This window comes from Apteryx rowi, unplaced genomic scaffold (assembly GCF_003343035.1).
Source record: "Apteryx rowi isolate R43461 unplaced genomic scaffold, aptRow1 scaffold_299, whole genome shotgun sequence".
Classification (NCBI taxonomy): domain Eukaryota; kingdom Metazoa; phylum Chordata; class Aves; order Apterygiformes; family Apterygidae; genus Apteryx; species Apteryx rowi.
Window position 1 is genome coordinate 993545 of NW_020449407.1, and position 18289 is coordinate 1011833.

The 18289-nt window shown below is 41.5% G+C and overlaps 1 protein-coding gene across 3 annotated transcripts in view; it reads left to right on the top strand.

Moving 5' to 3' along the window:
- TRIM36 (tripartite motif containing 36) overlaps nt 1-10979 on the top strand; it is a 49662-nt gene extending 38683 nt beyond the window's left edge. For all 3 annotated transcript variants that reach the window (XM_026069485.1, XM_026069486.1, XM_026069487.1), the window contains 6 exons: nt 357-452; nt 1418-1671; nt 2274-2398; nt 2968-3261; nt 3563-3860; nt 4881-10979. In XM_026069485.1, coding sequence (XP_025925270.1) covers nt 357-452; nt 1418-1671; nt 2274-2398; nt 2968-3261; nt 3563-3860; nt 4881-5235 — 1422 coding nt within the window. In that variant the 3' untranslated portion in view covers nt 5236-10979. The remainder of the gene's footprint in view (nt 1-356; nt 453-1417; nt 1672-2273; nt 2399-2967; nt 3262-3562; nt 3861-4880) is intronic.
- Nucleotides 10980-18289: the final 7310 nt, after the last annotated feature.

An 18289-nucleotide genomic window follows, 5' to 3' on the forward strand; every position in this document is an offset into this window, starting at 1 on the left:
GGAGTTAATAATAACTGAGGAGGCTTTTTGCTAAGTTTCAGTAATGCCCGCAAGCCTCATGTTGCTCAGTCTAAGAGAGGATGGTTCCTGTGGCTGGGGAGGGGTGGGCCAATTTAGGCTGTTGCATGGTGGTGTTAGAAGCCTCTGCTCCTAGCCCTGCTCAGAACAGTGGCCTGATTGCTGGGCATGCTTGTTGTCAATTACTGCACAACAGGTCTCCACAGCGTTGGCTTTCGTAACTGGTAGCTCGTTTTCAGCCTCATAACTAGACAAACTGAGTGCTAGCCAGACGACTTACCTGTACTGGTTTGAGTAGGATATCCGTGTTCTGCCAGCTTGCTATTGTATTTTAACAGGAGAAGCTTTCAAAAGATATAGAATACCTCATCAGTAAGGAGAGCCAGGTAAAAGGTCAAATCTCTCAGCTGGGTCTCCTGATGAAGGAAACAGAGGTAAGCATGACTTGCTAATTGCTTGGGGATGGTCCTTGAAGGCACACAACAGGGACTTGCACTGTTCTCAGTAAAGCCTGTCAAATCCTTTTTTTGTTTGTTTGTTTTTTCAGTTAGCCAATAAAGCAATTTCTGTAGTTTGTGTTAGTATTGAATCACACTTGTCTATTGTAAGGCATAATCCTGATGGTGAGAGAAATTTGGGCAACATAAGCAGTCTGTCCAGAACAGAAGTTTTGGGTGCTACTGTAAATGTAATTGGTTAAGGTATCAGATAAGCCTTATTTCAAAGAGAAGTGGATTAAAGTTAAAGCTCTGGGTGTTAATGGCACTGCACAATTTACACCCTCTGTTTAATTTGAGAGGCTATTGCAATAAAGTCAGAGTTAAGCACAAAAACTCCCTGTAGAACACCCAGAACGGGAGAGCATGCTCACACACAAGCTGAAAAACAGTGTGCAGAAATGGCAGGAGCTCCTAGCCCTGTCCATATCTCAGTACAGACTGTACCTGTGCTTTGTAGCTCCTTATGCAGCATAGTCAGAGATGGGCCTGCTGTTCTGAGGGCATATGTAGGAAAATGGATTTGATTCCTGATTCAGGATGATTAGGGAAGCTGGAAGAGCACCTGGCTCTTGGGCATGAAGACTTCAGAGGCTGACTTGCTTTTATCGTGCTTTTACATGAGCTGCTTAGACAGAGAAATGTCCTGCATAATTCAAGAAGTAATCAGAGGAATGTTTTCTTAATCTTCATTTGCTGTGTTCAGATAGTAAATGCTTACTAGCTTGGGTGCAGTGTTGTTCATATGAGCTTTATTGTGCTGTTAAATACTGAAAATATTAGTCTTGTCTGCCAAACAGATGACTAGAGTGCTATGATGTTTTGAAAAACCTTAAATATGCTGCTGTACTCATGCCACAGTGCTGTGGAATCTCTCTCAAATGTATTTTGTTCCCTCCTAGTGCAATGGTGAAAGAGCTAAAGAAGAAGCAGCTCAGAATTTTGACAAACTATTTGATGTTCTGCAAGAGAAGAGATCAGTAGCTCTCAGGGCAATTGAAACATCTAAGAATTTAAGGCTGGAGAAACTACAAACCCAAATAGAGGAATATCAAGGTCTTCTGGAAAATAATGGCCTTGTAGGATATGCTCAAGAAGTGCTCAAAGAAACTGATCAGTCTTGTTTTGTCCAAACAGCAAAACAACTTCATGTCAGGTATTTTAAATATCTTCCGTTTTAGGTACAGGATGTCTGTTCAAGTGTACTCTTCTGATATCTGATAGCAAAGTTCTCAATGCAATATCTTGTATTTGCAGAGATTCATAGGTGGTCCATTACTATGTGCATGCTAAGAAATGGCACACAGAAGAGATTCTCTCCTACACCATCTAGCCTTGTTTAGCAGAACTGCAGTATAAGGGTAGTCCATTCAGCTCACTGATGCATGTCTTTGCTGAGAGATTGTATCAGGAATTTGCAAGTTAATCTAATAGTTCTGTTCTGGCTTTGAACTCTTTGATCTTAATAGTTGTTCTCCATTAGCACTTCACATCTGTTTTGTTCTTTGAACATAATGCCCCAAATAGTTCAGATGTTCTGCCATCTGAACTGTTATCTGTTCATTATCTCTACATTGATGTACAAAAGGTGTTTAAATTTTGCAGTTAAGTTCTGTCTGGTGAGACAAATTCTTGGGAGACTTCAGTAATTACATGAAAATAAGACTTTTCTTTTAAAGTAAAAACTAACATTTTTACTTTAAGAAATGCATACATATGAATTCCCTCTTCTCTCTTCCCTCAACCTTGTGCTTTCAGAATCCAGAAGGCTACTGAATCTCTGAAGAGCTTCAGGCCAGCAGCTGAAACTTCTTTTCAAGATTTTGTGGTGGACGTAGCCAAGCAAGAAGAGGTTCTTGGTGACTTGTCCTTCTATTCCAATGGTAGGTTGCAAGAGCAGCGGGCCTTTCTTGATCCATGGCCTTTAAGGCTCTGTCTAGAGAGAGGCAAGCTTTATGCAGGGCTGCAGTTAGATAACTCTGTCATGCACCTTTTGACTTCCATTGTTCCCTCTTTCTCCATGATACACAAGGCATTACCTATCAGCAATGCTAGCCTCAGCTTTGATAAACAAGCTAAGATGCCATCATCTGCAGTACCAGTTTATGTTGCCTTCCAAAATATTGTAGTTAAGTAAGACCTACCTCGTCTTGCTAGAAGCTTGTCTTTGCATGACAGAAAAGGATTGGGTTTTGTATGATTTTTGGCTTGCCCGCAAAAATAAATAATACTGACAATAATCAAAGTAAATGCAGAAAATAAGGGATTTATTTCGGTGCATGAACAAAACTGTCTTCACCTGCACTCTTTCACTGTGTGAGTCAGGTTTTCTTTTTTTTTTTTTTTGCATTGCTGCACTATAACCACTGTACAAAGAGCTTATATGGTTAATTCTAAGACAACATAAATATAAACTTTAGGGTTTTTTTCTCCTTAATCTCTGGCATTCCAGGTCTAGATGTACCAGAAATCAATGAAGAAAAGAGTAAAATATACAACAAGGCTGTGATCAGTTGGGAATATCCTGGGAAAGCAGATTCAGCTGATATCTATGTCCTTGAGTATCGTAAACTTAATAAAGATGAGGACAGTGCAACGTGGGAGGAGATCGAAGTTTGCAGCAAGAGCAAAGTAATATCTGATCTTGATAACAACAGTAGCTATGCCTTTAGAGTCCGAGGATACAAAGGGTCCATCTGCAGCCCTTGGAGCAGAGAAGTTATCTTGCATACACCTCCAGCTCCAGGTACTATTTTATTTATGTCCAGAAGGTGCTGAATTTGTATCTGTAGATGTTATGAGAAGCTGTAGGCAACTTCTAGAAGCTCTCAGACTTCTATTTTACTGTTATCCAGTTGCATAAATGTATAGAAGCATTGTTAACAAACATGTTAATTAGTATACTGAGACTGTGTTAGCTTGTGTGACATTCCTGGTAGCTTTTAAAAGTGAGAATTTCAAATGCCAGTGTGTGTTAAAATGTAGTTTATAAGCACAGAAGGCCAGGTTGTTAACTAATGGTCAATTTTGGGGATACTATTTTTCAGTTTTTAGTTTTCTTTTTGATGACAAATGCGGGTACAACAGCGAACATCTCCTGCTGAACCCAAGAAGAAGCTCTGTGGAAAGCAGGGCTGGATTTCCTCTGCTGCTAGGAGCTGAACGCATACAGGTTGGATGTTACACAACCCTGGATTACATCATTGGTGACACTGGGATTGCCAAAGGGAAGCATTTCTGGGCTTTTCATGTGGAAGCCCATTCATACCTGGTGAAAGTGGGAGTTGCTTCTAGCGCCAAGATACAGGAATGGCTTCATAATCCCCGTGATGTGACCAGCCCAAGGTAAATTGTGGATTCTTGCATAATACATGTTCTACGTAAGTAGATGGCTTTTTAAAAAACAAATTAAGAGGAAGTCTGGTCTAAATCAGTAAACAACATGAACCCTAATCAGTGGAAAGTAGTTTGAAGGATCTGGTGTATGCAGAGTTGTTTTGTTTTGTGGGTTTTTTTTTTTTCCCCCAAACTTTAGTAGAAAGGTTCTCTTTTAATTATCCAGAGTCTTATTTTCTTTCTTTTGGGGGAAAGAAGTCATGTTCCTATATATGTCAAGATGTGTAAATTAAAGCAAGAAGGAAAAAAATCCATAGTTGCAAGACTGAAGCAATGTTTGATCATCAATAGGTAGACTCTGCCTTAATTCCCTGAGCATGCTAGGTTTGCCTGCCATTCAGAGGAACAGTGTTCACTGTATATCTTCTTGGTAGCTTTCTTCACAGTGGATTCCAAGTTGCTGGCTTATCCCAGGCTATCCTCTTGTGTACTGTACTGGGGTGATACTAGGCACAAGCCAAAGTACAATGGGCAAACCAGCAAAAAGATTTTCAGCTCTCAATTACAATTATAGCAATCTTGGATGTATATATATAATGTTAAATGTATTTACTTGTGTTGTTTAACATTATGTAAATATGTTCAAGTTAAACATATCCTGCCTGTAGTGATTAGTCATATTTGCTAAGCTACTACTCATGTTAACTTATTTCCTATAATTTTAAGTTCATTATGGATTACCTTTCACAAGTATGTTTAGATAAATCTGCAACTTCAGCTCCTTAGTAAAACTTTCTCTGGTTGCATCCTCATTAGTGTTCACCTGCATTAACTGTGTTTGAAGTGACCCAAGTGAGCATTCCCCAAATACTAAATGCATCTTTCCTTCTGGCTTAGGTATATTCTTACTGCACAAGGTTTTGTGAGTGCTTGTGTAGTGTTACCTGTCTTACAAAAATATTTTCTCTTGTTAAAATTGCTGATAATGCTTGAGTTTGATAAAAGCAAACGGTTGTTTTTCTATTCTAGATATGAACAAGACAGTGGTCATGACAGTGGGAGTGAAGATACCTGCTTTGAATCATCACAGCCTTTTACACTGGTCACTTTAGGCATGAGAAGTTTCTTTATCCCCAAGGCACCTGCCGCCCCCAAAGGTTCAGCGAGCAGAATTCTTCCCATGCCATCGTGTATAGGGGTCTGCCTTGACTATGACAAAGGCAAGGTTGGATTCTATGATGCAGATCATATGAAATGCCTTTATGAGCGCCAGGTGGACTGCTCTGGTATAATGTATCCGGCATTTGCTTTAATGGGTGGCTCAGGAATTCATCTTGAGGAAGCCATCACAGCAAACTACTTAGAATACCAAGATGACATATAATACAGTGATCTCTTCCCATTGCTGTTTTGAGATGGAAAATGAGAGCAGAGGTGTTCTGCCTTAGTGTTCAGTCCTAATTAATTACATCATATTTAAGTGCTGCACACAAGCTTTTGGGTCATGTTTTTTTAAACAAACGGCCCAGTTGCTTCTACAAGTGGGAAACATTCTTCTAGCAACTCTCCTGCCTTTCTTGTGATCTGTGCGATGCTGTTCTCTGCAGACTTTCTTCCTAGGGGGAGGCGGTTGGGAAGAAGTTGGACTAGCAACCAAAATTACTCCTTGGGGTGGAAATCTGCCTTTTAAATAATTTAAATCCTTACATAGTTGATTTTGCATTAATGGAGTCAAAGCTGCCAGTGTGTGATTGCCATTATCCTTTAAGAAATCTGCTTGAATGCATTTGAGTGGTCAAATGCTTTCTGACTAACCCATGAGCACCACTAGGGTGGGCCTTTTAGTGCTAAATAACACTTGCACAAATACAAAGCAGTGAGAAATCAAAACTGCAGCTGAACGTTTAGGTTGTATTTGGAAGGAGAAGGGTAAACTAAAAACTGATCCTATTTCATGTATCTTTAATGTGACTATAAGCTAAAACTCTAATTCTGACACCTGGTGTATAGTTGGTGGCATAATGGTAAGTTTCTTTGCTCTTCCAGGTTTTTAGTATAGGCTACATAAAAAAGAAAGTGCAATTTGACCTTAAACATCAGACTTCCGAGTGTGAAATCTGAATTACTTGCATGTATGAGTAATAGTACCTGGTATGTGGGCAAAAGCAAATGAGTTATTGACACAAGTAATGAAATGCGAACTTCTAAATTCAGGTATTTCTGTTAATAAATGTTTTATAAGTTAACTTTATATCTAATAAAGGCTTGTTTTTAGTAAGAATGTTAAAAATGCACTGATTAAGTTTTGAGACCCAAATTTTGCCTTAAAGGGTGTCTCTGTTCAAATTTCTTTTCCTCTCATGTTAAAAACTATACTGGGTAGTAGTGTTTGCATCTGTCTGGAAGGAATCTGTGTAAAAATCCATTTGAGTACTTGCACTGTTAGCTTGCATTGTGAAAAATATGGATCTAAAGTGAAGGATGTTTCTAACACATACTCGGTACTTTCTGATTTTGGGGTATGGTAGCCCATCTTGATGAATGTGTGTGAAGTACACTTACTAAGTACATGTATACAGTTGTAGAAATGGAATCTGAAAATCAGTGTACACTTAAATGAATGTAGGTCGTAATGCAAAACCTGAGCTATGCTTTGCTGTGTGGACTGTCATGCTGATCAGATCTAGAGTCCGCCTCTCCCAGTGTCCTCTCTCCTAAGCCTCCATCCAGTGGCCACTGTTGGAATATAAGAACAGGGCAATGTGGAGGTGTTGTTCTCCTGCCGCACACTCCCAGCCTCTGGTAGTTGGCAGAAGCGTCACCTGCACTAAGGTGAGTATGATAGCCCTGGAGGGGCTAGGTAGGCTCAGCAAAGGCAACCTCTTGTGTGTGTCTTACCATTAATGCTCTTGSCTTACTAACACTGTGGGGCAGTAAGTTCTACAGCTTAATTGTTGCTTGTGAAAGAAATACTTTGATAGACTTAGGCAGCGGTTTGAAAACAGTGGGTATTTCTTGGGACTTCTCGTGCAGGAGAAAGGCAAATCGTTCATCACTAGTCATCCTTTAGGTTATTTCTTTGTATAGTAGATCTTTATCATAGTCTTTCCTTCCCATTACACCCTCCCCATCTTTATTTTTCCATACCCACATTTCCTATCTACCTAATTGCTCATGACATGGAAGCTGTTCTGTGCTTCTGAGCATCCTGTTGCCCCTCTCTTTGTCTTCTCTCACCTTTCAAAGCTGAGTAGAGCAGCACTCCATACAGACACACTCTGCTGCTGTGAAGGCTCACAAGGTTCTGGGTTTTGTTTTTTACCATGGTCCTAAAACTGTATTTGCCTTTTTGGTTGATAGTGAGTATCAAGCTGGTGTTTTCTGAGATTCTTTTGCAATGTTTTCTGCATGATCCTAATGATGAGTTCTAAACAAGCTGTGCACATGTAGGGTTTCCCCAGTCTGTGTGTTATTTTGTATTTATTAATGTTGAATTTCATCTGCCAGTTTGTCTAGTGTCTAGTCCTGAAGGCTTCCTGCAGCTCTTCACAATCATTTCTAGACTGGATTGTTCCTGAGTAATTTTGTAGGTAACACAGATATCCTTTTTGGTTTGCTTCCTTTCCTAGATCACTGAGGAGTATCTTGAATAACTTAAATTGTAGTGAGACCCAGCAAATCTCCTTCCATTGTTAAAATTTATTGTTCCTTCCATTTTGTTTCTCTGTTATTTATTAATCTATGAGTAGTTCAATGAACTACTGAAAACTTTTAAATTCTAATACACTGTATTGACTAGATCACTCATTCTTTTGTGCGTGAGTTCAGTAAAGTCAAATAGATCCAGGAGACAGAATTCTCTTTTCAGTAGCTGTGTCTTCTCCCATCACCATTTGTCCATTTAGCTACCAAATCTAGTACAAGCTTAAAGCTATAGATTTTAGAGGGTTGGACTTTCTGGTCTGTTGTTCCCAAATCAAATCTTTTTCTACAGATGAGTATCACATATGTCACTTTGATTCCTCTGTTTCAGTAACTGGTCTAAATGGCACATTTTATGTCATGGTTAGCATTCCACGATTCTGCACTGGGATTCTTTGGAAATATCGGGATCAATATCCCTAGGATGTAGCAGTTCATTACTGTTTATTTTAAAGAAATCTTTATAAACTGAACACTTTGTCTTAAATACCAAGAGTCCCTCAGACTCATTCCTCATTTGAAAAAAAATTAAATTGTCCTGGTTTGAGAATAGAGGTAAGGGATGAAGAATTCATTTTTTTTCCTACTCAGGCCTTATCTTACATTCATTTAAGATGTGCTCAGCTATGCAATTACTTACTCTACTGGACAGAGACTGACGCTACTTTAAAAACTCTTCCTGTGACAAGAACATTTATCTACATTTTGGTATGTCTGTTTGTATTTATCTCACTGAGTTTAAAATTTGATTTGGCATTTGGTGTTACTTGAATACTTTGGACACATTCATTACAGTACTATATGGTGCTTACTCCCATTTATTAAATAGAAGACATACTGATAGAGGCAAAGGATTTTTTTCACTACAGTGGAAAAGTGTCATCTCTTCAAAATACAGTTCAGCGGTACTTGCCTATCCAGATACTTTTTTTTTTTTTCCAAAACAAGTTTCTTCCTACAAAACAGCACTTTACAATGTAGACTAAGCTAAGAATGGTGTGGTGTTGTGTGGATCCTTGTGCAATATAGCTGTTTGGTGACTACTGTGTGATCTGCCAAGCTCCATGCAGGTGTGAATCATGTAGACCCTTTTTCTTAAATATCTAAAGCTTTAACAAGAAGGCCTTGTTTAAAAATAATCTGAAATGTAAATGTGATGTCACTTTTTTTAAATAAAAGCTGAAAATCCAGTAGCTTGCTCATTCACATTATTACAACTCAGCTCTAAAGAACCCTTGTTGAAATCATATTTCTTACAGTATATGAGTACAGGTGAACTGCAGGGAGAAAGCACTGTTCATCCTTGCAAAAGGCTTGGCTCTCAAGTCAGCCTATGCACCCACTGAGGGGTGCTCTAGGTAAGTACCTCTAGTTTTTCACTGAATAAGGGGTCTAGTTTGGGCTAGTTGCCACAACAGGCATTTACTTAAGATGCCAGCGTTAGGAACCTGGCTGCCCGAGGCTCCCTCTCCAGTCAGGGGAGGGAAATGTATATCTAGAAGGAACTTTGCTCTTGGGCATTTTCAGAGGAGCCTACCCGTTCCTTATGAAGGAAACGGGTAGCACTTAGCTCAGCCCAGTGCCCTAAGTTAGGTTGGATGGACTCAGACCCTTGCCTGACTTGAACTGTAATTGTGAAGGCTGGTGCCAGAGCTTGTATCTTCATCTCTGAGAAGTCAGGGTTGACATTTTGGGCAGTTACTGCTCCTAAGTTCCAGCCCCTGGTGGATTCCTCCTTTCAGGCCTGTTGCATAGGTACCTGGGAGCACTGGAGACTGTATTCACAAGGGTCCTGTGAACAGTGCTAATGTGATGAAGACAGCCTCAAAGCCCTACTTCAGTCAAAAAATAAATATATATACACATAGCCTCTTTATGAGAGAATGGCTGACACCTCTTGGAGGTAGGACTATCAAAACTAAATACAGTGTTTGCTAAACTTCCTCAACTTTTTGATTTAAGCTCAAGCCTCAAGTGTGTTGTTCAAACCTATAAGTGAAAGGTTTGTTTATTGCTTGGGTAAAAACAGCTCTATAAAGACAGAAGAGTGTCTGAGGAAGCACTTGAAAAAAACTCAGGGTGAAGAATATTCTTTGAGCCACATCAGTAAATGAATGCAGTTTTCTGGCACTTCCTGAAATGCATGCCATGAGGGCTAGATTCAGATGGTGCATGGTCTTTGGCTCACCTCCTATTCAGTAACAATTTGCTGAAGGCTTATTTTAAGGTTCAAAAAAACCATCATTCCATAACTGCACATCTGTATGAAAGAGAACTTCAGTTTGCGCTGGAGTCTCAAATTAGAAAGAAGTGGCTTTGACTTGGCCTGAAGGATATTTCTAGCTCCTTTGGCAAAATAATAAGGCTTTTTGTGTACTTATTGCCCAACTATAAGCATTGCGCTGGGCAAATCCAACTTAGCATGAAAGGATCCATTTGTTTTAGCTATCCTGCCTGGTTTGACAGGCTTAGTCCTTGTTCTTAACCCTTTTATTTCTCCTGCCTCTTATTTCCCATAAGACATGTGCAAGGGAAAAGTAGAGGGCTCAAAGTTTTTTGTTCGTTTGTTTGTTTTCTCCAAAATCTTTTTCCTGTTGCTTTAATTCTGATTCTCTCCTTCCCCTGCTCCATTACACCCACATCAGCTCTGCTTTGCTGTAACTATTGAATTTTCTGCTCTTTTCTCTCAGACCTGGAAACAACTGCAGCAGCAATATCCTCTGCACCTCCATACAACACAACTGATAGGGGGAGTGGCCGGGGGGGGGGGGAAGCTATCCTTAACTCTTAAGGGGAAAGAGAGAAACTGTCCTGAGTAGATAGAAAACTTTCATGCTGTAAAAATAAGTTTCTGAGAAGAGAAAAAAATGGCTGTTTTTTTCTTCAGGGACCCTGCCTGATTGTTCTTCTGCATGAGGTGGTCCAGCTGGGTGGGAGCAGTCAGAGGAGGTTCCCACCAGAGCTGCTAAAAATGTTCAACCTGCAACGCAACTTGGCGTGTTGTTCAGAAATGGCTGTTTCTGCAGTTGGTAACCCACTGTGACGTGGTAGGTTAATGCAGGGGATTTGGTGCAGTCCTCCTGGAGGAGGAACATGCAGATGCCTTTGTTTCTGCCCAGGCTTTGGCAAAAATTGTATTTGGCCTCTGTCTGTGTCCCTTTGATTTAAAAGATGGCCATTTCCTAGAAAAACTGTTGTCTGAATTGTTATACAGATATCTACCCATCCTTTTTTGGGGAGGGGAGCGGGAAGGGGGGGATGGATGTACAGTGTAACTTTAAGAGTGGAATTCGTATTAATGCAATTTGAATGGATTATCATACTTGTTCTTTGTTACATTATGCCATAAGTACAACATAATTAAACTACTGGAATGAAAATATTTTCTTCAACAAATTGTCTCATAAATACTCCTTCAAAGCCAAGCAATATATTAAACAATAAATGCATATTAAAAGTTAGGAATTCATTTAAGAAGTTGTTTCATAAGAAAACTGCAAAAGGTTGGAACTAACCACTTGACTCTGGAAAACCAAGAGCACTATTCATCACTGAACCTATCCGTATACAAATGTATCTACATGTGGGTGTATGTGCGTATGCCTTTTTTTTCCTGCAGTGCTATTTGACTGCTTATAGAGAAATCATTAGGAAGATCAGAAAGCTGTGACTCATTCAATTAATATCAGTAGTTGTTCTTAGGGCCTCCTTATTCATGGTTTTGCATATTGCTGGACCAAGTGTATTTACTGCATCTAGTTATTTAGAATATAAGAAGTGATAGAGAGGCCTTTTCATATGCACCTGGGTGTGCATTCAGTGAAGGGGCTGTTTGTAGAAGATGCACAAGGACCTGGAGCTGAGATGGGACAGGGCACCTTGGCAGAGCCGAGAGGATGATTTTACTGTTTCTCTGGACTTGAATGAAGACGGTAGAGCCAGGAATGCTGACTGCTGCAACCCATCCTGCAGGACACCCGACGCAGGCAGAGGCTCTTGACTACCTCCTGCAAATGCTGAAGTTATGCTCCCCCCCCCCCCCAGCAGTTTTAAACCCCTTGTCTTTTAGCTCCCCTGAGTCAGTATGGCACTCGCAGCCTTTTTGCTCTTCTGAAAAGCCTCATACTTCTTGCAGCTCCTTTTGTAGCGGAGATGCTTAGTGGCCACAGGCAGGAGATCCCCGCGTAGAGCTTTGTGTCTGGCAGCAGGCTCCCTACGTGGAGGAAGGCTTCTTACCTTCCTAACAGGAGGACACTCCTGCCTATGGACTGGGCTCTAACTAGAAAAGGCAGCCTGTTTTGTACAGCCTATCTGGACTTTAGCTGGATTTGTCTCTTCTTTCCTTCTGTAGAAAGAAAGGTTCCATGTATCAGGCACCCTCTGATATTTCAGAGTATTCAAGCAGGTGTGAATTCATTTGTGCTCCAGGCTTTATTAAATCTTTTTCCTTGTACAGACTTCCTGCCTTCCAGGGGAGAAGACAAGAGTCCATTTCAGAAAACTATTAAGACAGAACAATAAGGATGAGGCAAGATAAGACCAGGACTTGTTATGGCAAAAAATGTTTATAGTACCATGTACTCTTTTAATTTCATTTCTGAGTACTTTATTTCCTCCAGACATGTAAGATTACTAGAACGGCCTTTTCAAGGCACTACTGAGTAAAGGATGTACCAGTAAGAATCTCCCTCTACAAACCCTTTTTCTCTTCTGAATACCCTGACTCACTTGCTAGCTCACAGATTTTTTATTTTGTACAGTTTATATTTTGTGGTGGTTGTTGATTTTTAGGAAAAAGAAGGCCTCTGTTTTCAAAGCCCGTCCTCCTGTGGATGGAAAAGCAAGCCTGCTTTGGCTTCTGCTTTCCCCTGTTGGTTCATGTGCAGGTGTAAAGGCAGGTGTCCCCAAAAGGGGGCACATATACTGAAGAGCAGCAAGTCAAAGGCACAGGGACTTCACAGGATGAAGTGCATCGCAGTGCATTACATGAATAAAGTTAACCCCCTTTCATTGTGCAACGCCATTACAGCCAGGGAGACGTTGCTGGTGGTGCCAGGCTCAGGCGCCGCAGGCCGGGAGCTCCCCAGGCGCTGCTGCCTTTTCCCAGACTCCGTGCTGCATGGCTGCCGGCACCCACAGCCCCATCCAGTTCCCTGCGCACCAGCCAGCACCTGGTGGTCACAGTGCTTAGCCTGGTTAATTAATACTGTAATCAAAGGGCAATAATATAAATCATGCAGATTTGCAGTGTAAATATATTCAAGAGTCTTTAAACATGAATTTATCTTCCAGCACTTTTTTTTTTTAACGGTTCTGTGTGCACGTGCTGCAGGAGCAGCCAGTACGACAGGCCACCCGGCCTCGAGGGGCTCTCCTCAGGGCCGTGGGAGCATTTCTGCCTGGTCCCAGGCAAGCAGCTCTGGAGCTCAGTAGTCAGATCTGACGACATGCTCATGCTGCTGGGCCCGTGGGGAGAGAGGCCAAGGAGGGGCTGCTCCTTCACATCACCCCCTTGCAATTAGGCATCTTCCAGACTGGTGAGTAACAGGGTTGACAGGTTCATTTTTATTGACTTTCCAGTGTCTCCTCCTTTATTTTTTTTCCTTCTTTTCAAGTTTTCCTACCTAGCCAGTACCTGGATTTCTAATGTTAATGCAAACAGTTTTTTTCAGAGAAGCAGTACACAGAACATGCCATTGTAGAGCATTCCAAAAACGATTACGTATGGTAAGGAAAAAAATACTAAATAGTTACTTGTTTAAAATGTTGACATATTTCCTCTTTTAATATTTTATTATTTATAGCTATAAAAAAAAAAAAAAAAGCCCAGAGAAGACTTTACCTTGGCCCACGGGACCAGCTTGGCCAGTCCTGCTGTGGCTGGGCATCCCCTCCCAGACAGACCTGACCCTCCCAGCGCTCGCCCCGCTCTCCCACCGATGGGGCCAGTTGCACGTGCTTGCAGGATTGGCCCACGGAGCAGGGCAGTGAGGAGGAAATGGTGAAATGTTTGGAAGAATGCASGAGTGACGCCTATCACCTGAGAAGTAGCTGCTGAAATAGTTTGGAAAGATGGGCGATGGGGTTTCACAGCAGCGTTAGCAGCTTTTCCTGGGAGACAGGCCAAGCCTGCTTTGTGTAGCTCATGGATAGTCAGCGCACTTTGCTTCATACACTCCACAGTTTCACAAATGCCTATTTATTTCTCAAGGGAAGGGCACAAGATTTAAGATTGCATAAGGTGCTCTTCGACACAGGACCAGCCCAGGCTTTAATGTATTTTCTGATGCCGCTGGTAGCATTGCAATCCTCTGCAGAACATATATGAATGCAAAGGCACATGGGCTGACTGCTTTGAAGTAAATCTGGGAAATGGTTCCTCTCCTTTGAAATGCAAACCTGATGGCAGAGCCACTGCTCCTGTGGCTGCCGCTCCCTTTCACATGGCACATACAATGCAAGCTAGAGAGTGACAATCAAAGGCTTCGAGAAGTAAGGGGCCAGAAAACACATATTCTTCTTGTCAACTTGTTTTATGCGAAGCAATACTTAGCCTGCTGAAATAGAGTTCAACAAGTAGGTCTGCAGGGACCTTCTTGTTGGAAATTAAATTGAAAACTTGCACTCCAGTGAGACTCAGAGCGGATGATTATACTGTGTTTCAGTGTTGAGGTCAGCACTGCTCGCATTTACAGTGTGTCTGCAATGGAAAATTTAGGTTGCGCTTTGCCAACTTCTATCCAGATTGTTGAGAAATCTACTTGAAGTTTTTCAGTTTTTATAAGACAAACTGATTTAGTAAGAATGTTCTTCATCAATATGAACAATATTTCTTAGTCACTTGCTGAAATTTGTTACTGTTGTGATACTAGGGATAGTGAGGATGATGAAAAAACATAATAAGGAGTAATAAATTTATTGCTCTTTAAAAATAAAAACAATGCATCAGTATTGTGAAATACTGCTGCAGAAAGGATTACAGATGCTTTGGCATGAAGATCTTTCCTGTAGCTATTGAAAACTTCTAAATGAATCAAGAAATTGAGGGGCTTATTTTTTAAAATCTAAGAAGTGTACAGGGAAGGGCATGGAAGTACTAAAAGGAGTACAGCAACCTCCTGGTCTATGTGGAGTGAAATGAAATCTCCCTGAGCCTCCCTCTGCAGTGTGACAAGTTTTGTAGATTTAGCAAAGTGCTGAATTTCTTATATTTGGTTATTTCTTGTGAAAATGACTTAAAGCTTATTTTCCCTGTGGTTCCATTATATCATGGTGCCACTACAAGGCAAAGCAAGTTCTTTTGCAAAAGAAGTCCTTTTCTATTTTCAAAACAATATTAAAATTTGTTTAAAAAAAGACTAAGAAGTGACCACAATCCCCCACATCACATCTGCCTGAACTGATATATTGATAAGAAAATAGGTGTCTGACTAGGCAGAATTATTTCTCATTTTCAATGCAGATGGGATTTTAACCGTTTTCTTTAACCCACCATAGTTATTGATATGGTCTGGATTTATCCAGTTGACAAAGCAGGCTTAGGTTTCATTCACACATGTTTATATTATGTGTGAATAAGCCAAATCATGTCCAACCCAGATTGGTTGAAGTTACAAGGTGGGTTTTTTTTCCAAGGCTTGCTGAAGCAGATAAAAAGTCAGATGAGAGCAGCTCTAAGTCAACAAATTGGAAAAGAAAAAAGTCAGGTTTCCAGAAAATTTAGTGAGTGTTATAATGTCATATGGGAGCCTGCCATTTTTTATTTTCCTCTTCCACACTTCAGTTACTGGCCAGAACATTTATACCTCTCTGCTCTTCTCACCCTTATAGAAGGTTTGGTCTCAATGCCTGTAAAATATTGCAGAATATATTATCACAAATATTGGCAGAAGTATTTACAGATAATTAATGCTAGGTTGTTTTATTTAATATCTGGGCTTTCTCTTTGTCAAAGTGATAAGGCAAGAATACTGCAAGATATCAAACTATTTATGGAAGAGGAAAGAAAGCACTACTCTACGTCTTCATTAACAAGCTCTCATCTGATTCTTGTATAGCTATCATCTGACAAAATTATCATTAACAAACTTCAGTTTCTCTTATACCCATTATGTAATTGGTGTGTTTCTGTATTGAAGCATGATGTGATGCAGAAAGCAGTAGTGAACTAGCCCAGATACAAAGCGCCCCCATAGAAGCAAATGCATGCAGGCTCCAAATGCGGTCATATATAACAATCTCCCCTGCCCATCAGTCCAATCTTCCTTTTCTAGGATGGGAGGCATTAACACCATCAGCTTGCTAAATCACATTGTCCCCAAGGCAGCCAAGTGTTGGGCACTTAATTATTAAACCTCATTGCTGGACTCAAAAGAAGAGAAACAGTGTCTTGAGCCTGAGTTTGAAAATTTCAAATCATCTTTCTCATTTTGAAACACAGTTAATCCCTTCCAGGAAAGCTCAGTTTTCCTATATTTAAGGAAGTGTACTCTACTGACAAAACATCCACTGATTACTTGCTCTTGCAAAACATCTTCCATGCAACAAGGTTTTAAAGACAGACCCAAGCAAATGGAACCAAACCAAGACTGAGAAAGTAATTAAAACTCATACTGTTTGCATTAGCATCAAGTCCTCATCATGGAGTTTCAGTAACTTCATAAATTCAGGAACAGACCCTTGAAAGAAGCCAAGAACAGTATATTCCCCTCAACTCCAGGTGACCTTCCCACTGGATGGAGTCAGGTTTCTGCCCACATGGATGTCATGGAATGGAAAAGATCTTTGCTTAGCAACAGCCACAATCCATAGCATATTAAAATAAAAACCAGCAAGATTCTTGCAAAGAAATAGTCTTGGACTCCTTCATGTTCCAAAAACACCTGATGTTTCCCTTCTCACACACCTGCATGTTTTACTTCTCATCACATAACCATTTTACACACAGTGACTTCAGGTGGGTTTCTAGCTTGTAGCTAGATTGTTATCCTCTGAGATCACTGCTTTGGGCAATTAGCATAATAACCTCTGTTTTTACCTAAACATTCAGAATCAGTTTGAAATAAGTATTTCCTTAGCTGAAAAGCCAGGTTTCTGTGGCATTGTGCTGACTGCAGACCTCCAGTCAGAGGCCCTAATTTGAAAATTGGCAGGCAGTGGTTCACAGCTGAGATAGCAGGAAGAAGCAGCTATGTTTTTTTCCAGGTTTGACAATTAATGTAATTAAGTCATGAGCTTAGTTCCATTAAGTTGCTGTCATTAAACCATGCATCTGGCAATCACAACACCTCTTGTGAACTGCTGTCGGTACAGAATAGTTAGATCCTCGAAATGGAGGCTGAGAGATTATAATTAGAAAACCCTTCTTAAACAGATTTTCTAGTGAGGAAAACATTCATTCCCTTATTCCTCAAAGCCATTATATTTTCAAGGCACATAATTTAATCACTCAGTAAATACTGGAAAGCTGTAAGCAGAAGCTCTAAGTTACTGTCTTTGCATTCATTTATTTTTAAGAGAAGTAAGCAACAAAGTCTGCTACAGGAGACCTGCTGGAAGCATGAAACACCTAAAAGTAAAATCCCAGAGCCTGGTTTCCAGGCTGTTGGTGGTGTTGCTGCTCATTGCATGCATAACGCAGACATTGCAGCCCTTTGCTTGGGCTGGGTTTTGTGACCAGTCTGAAGGCTGGCAGAGGCGGTGAGTGGGGGTACCAGGAGCAAGTGTTTGGGGATGGATGCCCGCTGCACGTGGTGGAAGGGGGTAGACCTGGTGCCCTTCCAGTGCATCTATGGCAGTGGCATGGGGTGAATTATTGGGGAAGGATTCGGTTAGGCCACGTGGCGATCCCTTGTGTGGAGGGCTGGAAAAGGCAGTGGCACCTTGGGGAGCCACCCTGCCATCTGGCATGTCCAGCCCAGAGCAGTGTCCCCGGGGTCTGCTCCCCCTCTACCCTCTGAAAATCCCCTGCGGAAAAAACAGGGGAAGTCTGTCTATTTATACCAGCAAACAACCTAAGTTTAGATTTGTCTCCTTTTTTGTTATAGTTGGTTATGGAGCGTAACACCACAAAAAAAGTCTGGCCAGATCGTGTAAAAGGATAAGGGTTACGCGTTCCTACCTGGGGTGCCGCGATAGGCAAGGGGGCTGGGATCAGCAAAGGCCGAAAGCACGATGCCTGCTTAAATTTAAAGCATGTAGCTGTAATCGAGGTGCTGCGCCATTCAAAGTCGCTTACTGAATCACTGCAGGTGGCAGAGGGGTATTAACGTGTGATGCACAGCTAGAGGAAGCGCTCTGTAACAGTGTGCTTCAATGCAAGCAAATATWAATTAGCTGCTGTACAGGCAGAGCATTTCTGGATATCAGTGGCAGAAAAGGAGTAACCACCATACGTAGCGGATTAATGGCTGCAAGTACCTGAACAGCTAGTTCTGAGGGGCACTGGGCCTCAAGCGCCTGCAGTGCGAGTCATTAAAGCCCCTCTTCCCCTGGAGGACAAGGTATTCTGCGGCGTCGGCGTGGCCGGTTATTCCCCGGGGACGCAGGGGGCTTTCGGGAGCGCCACGGCGGGAGGCGGCACGCGAACGCGGAGCTGGGCAACCCCCGAGCCCACACCGGCCGGGCCCGGGGGGGCGGCCCCGAGCGCTCCGTGAGCGCTTCCCTCCCGTTCCCCTTAAAAACGGCCTCGGTTCCCTGCGGCCCAGCCGCGCGAGCGGGCAGAGGAGCCCCTCGGG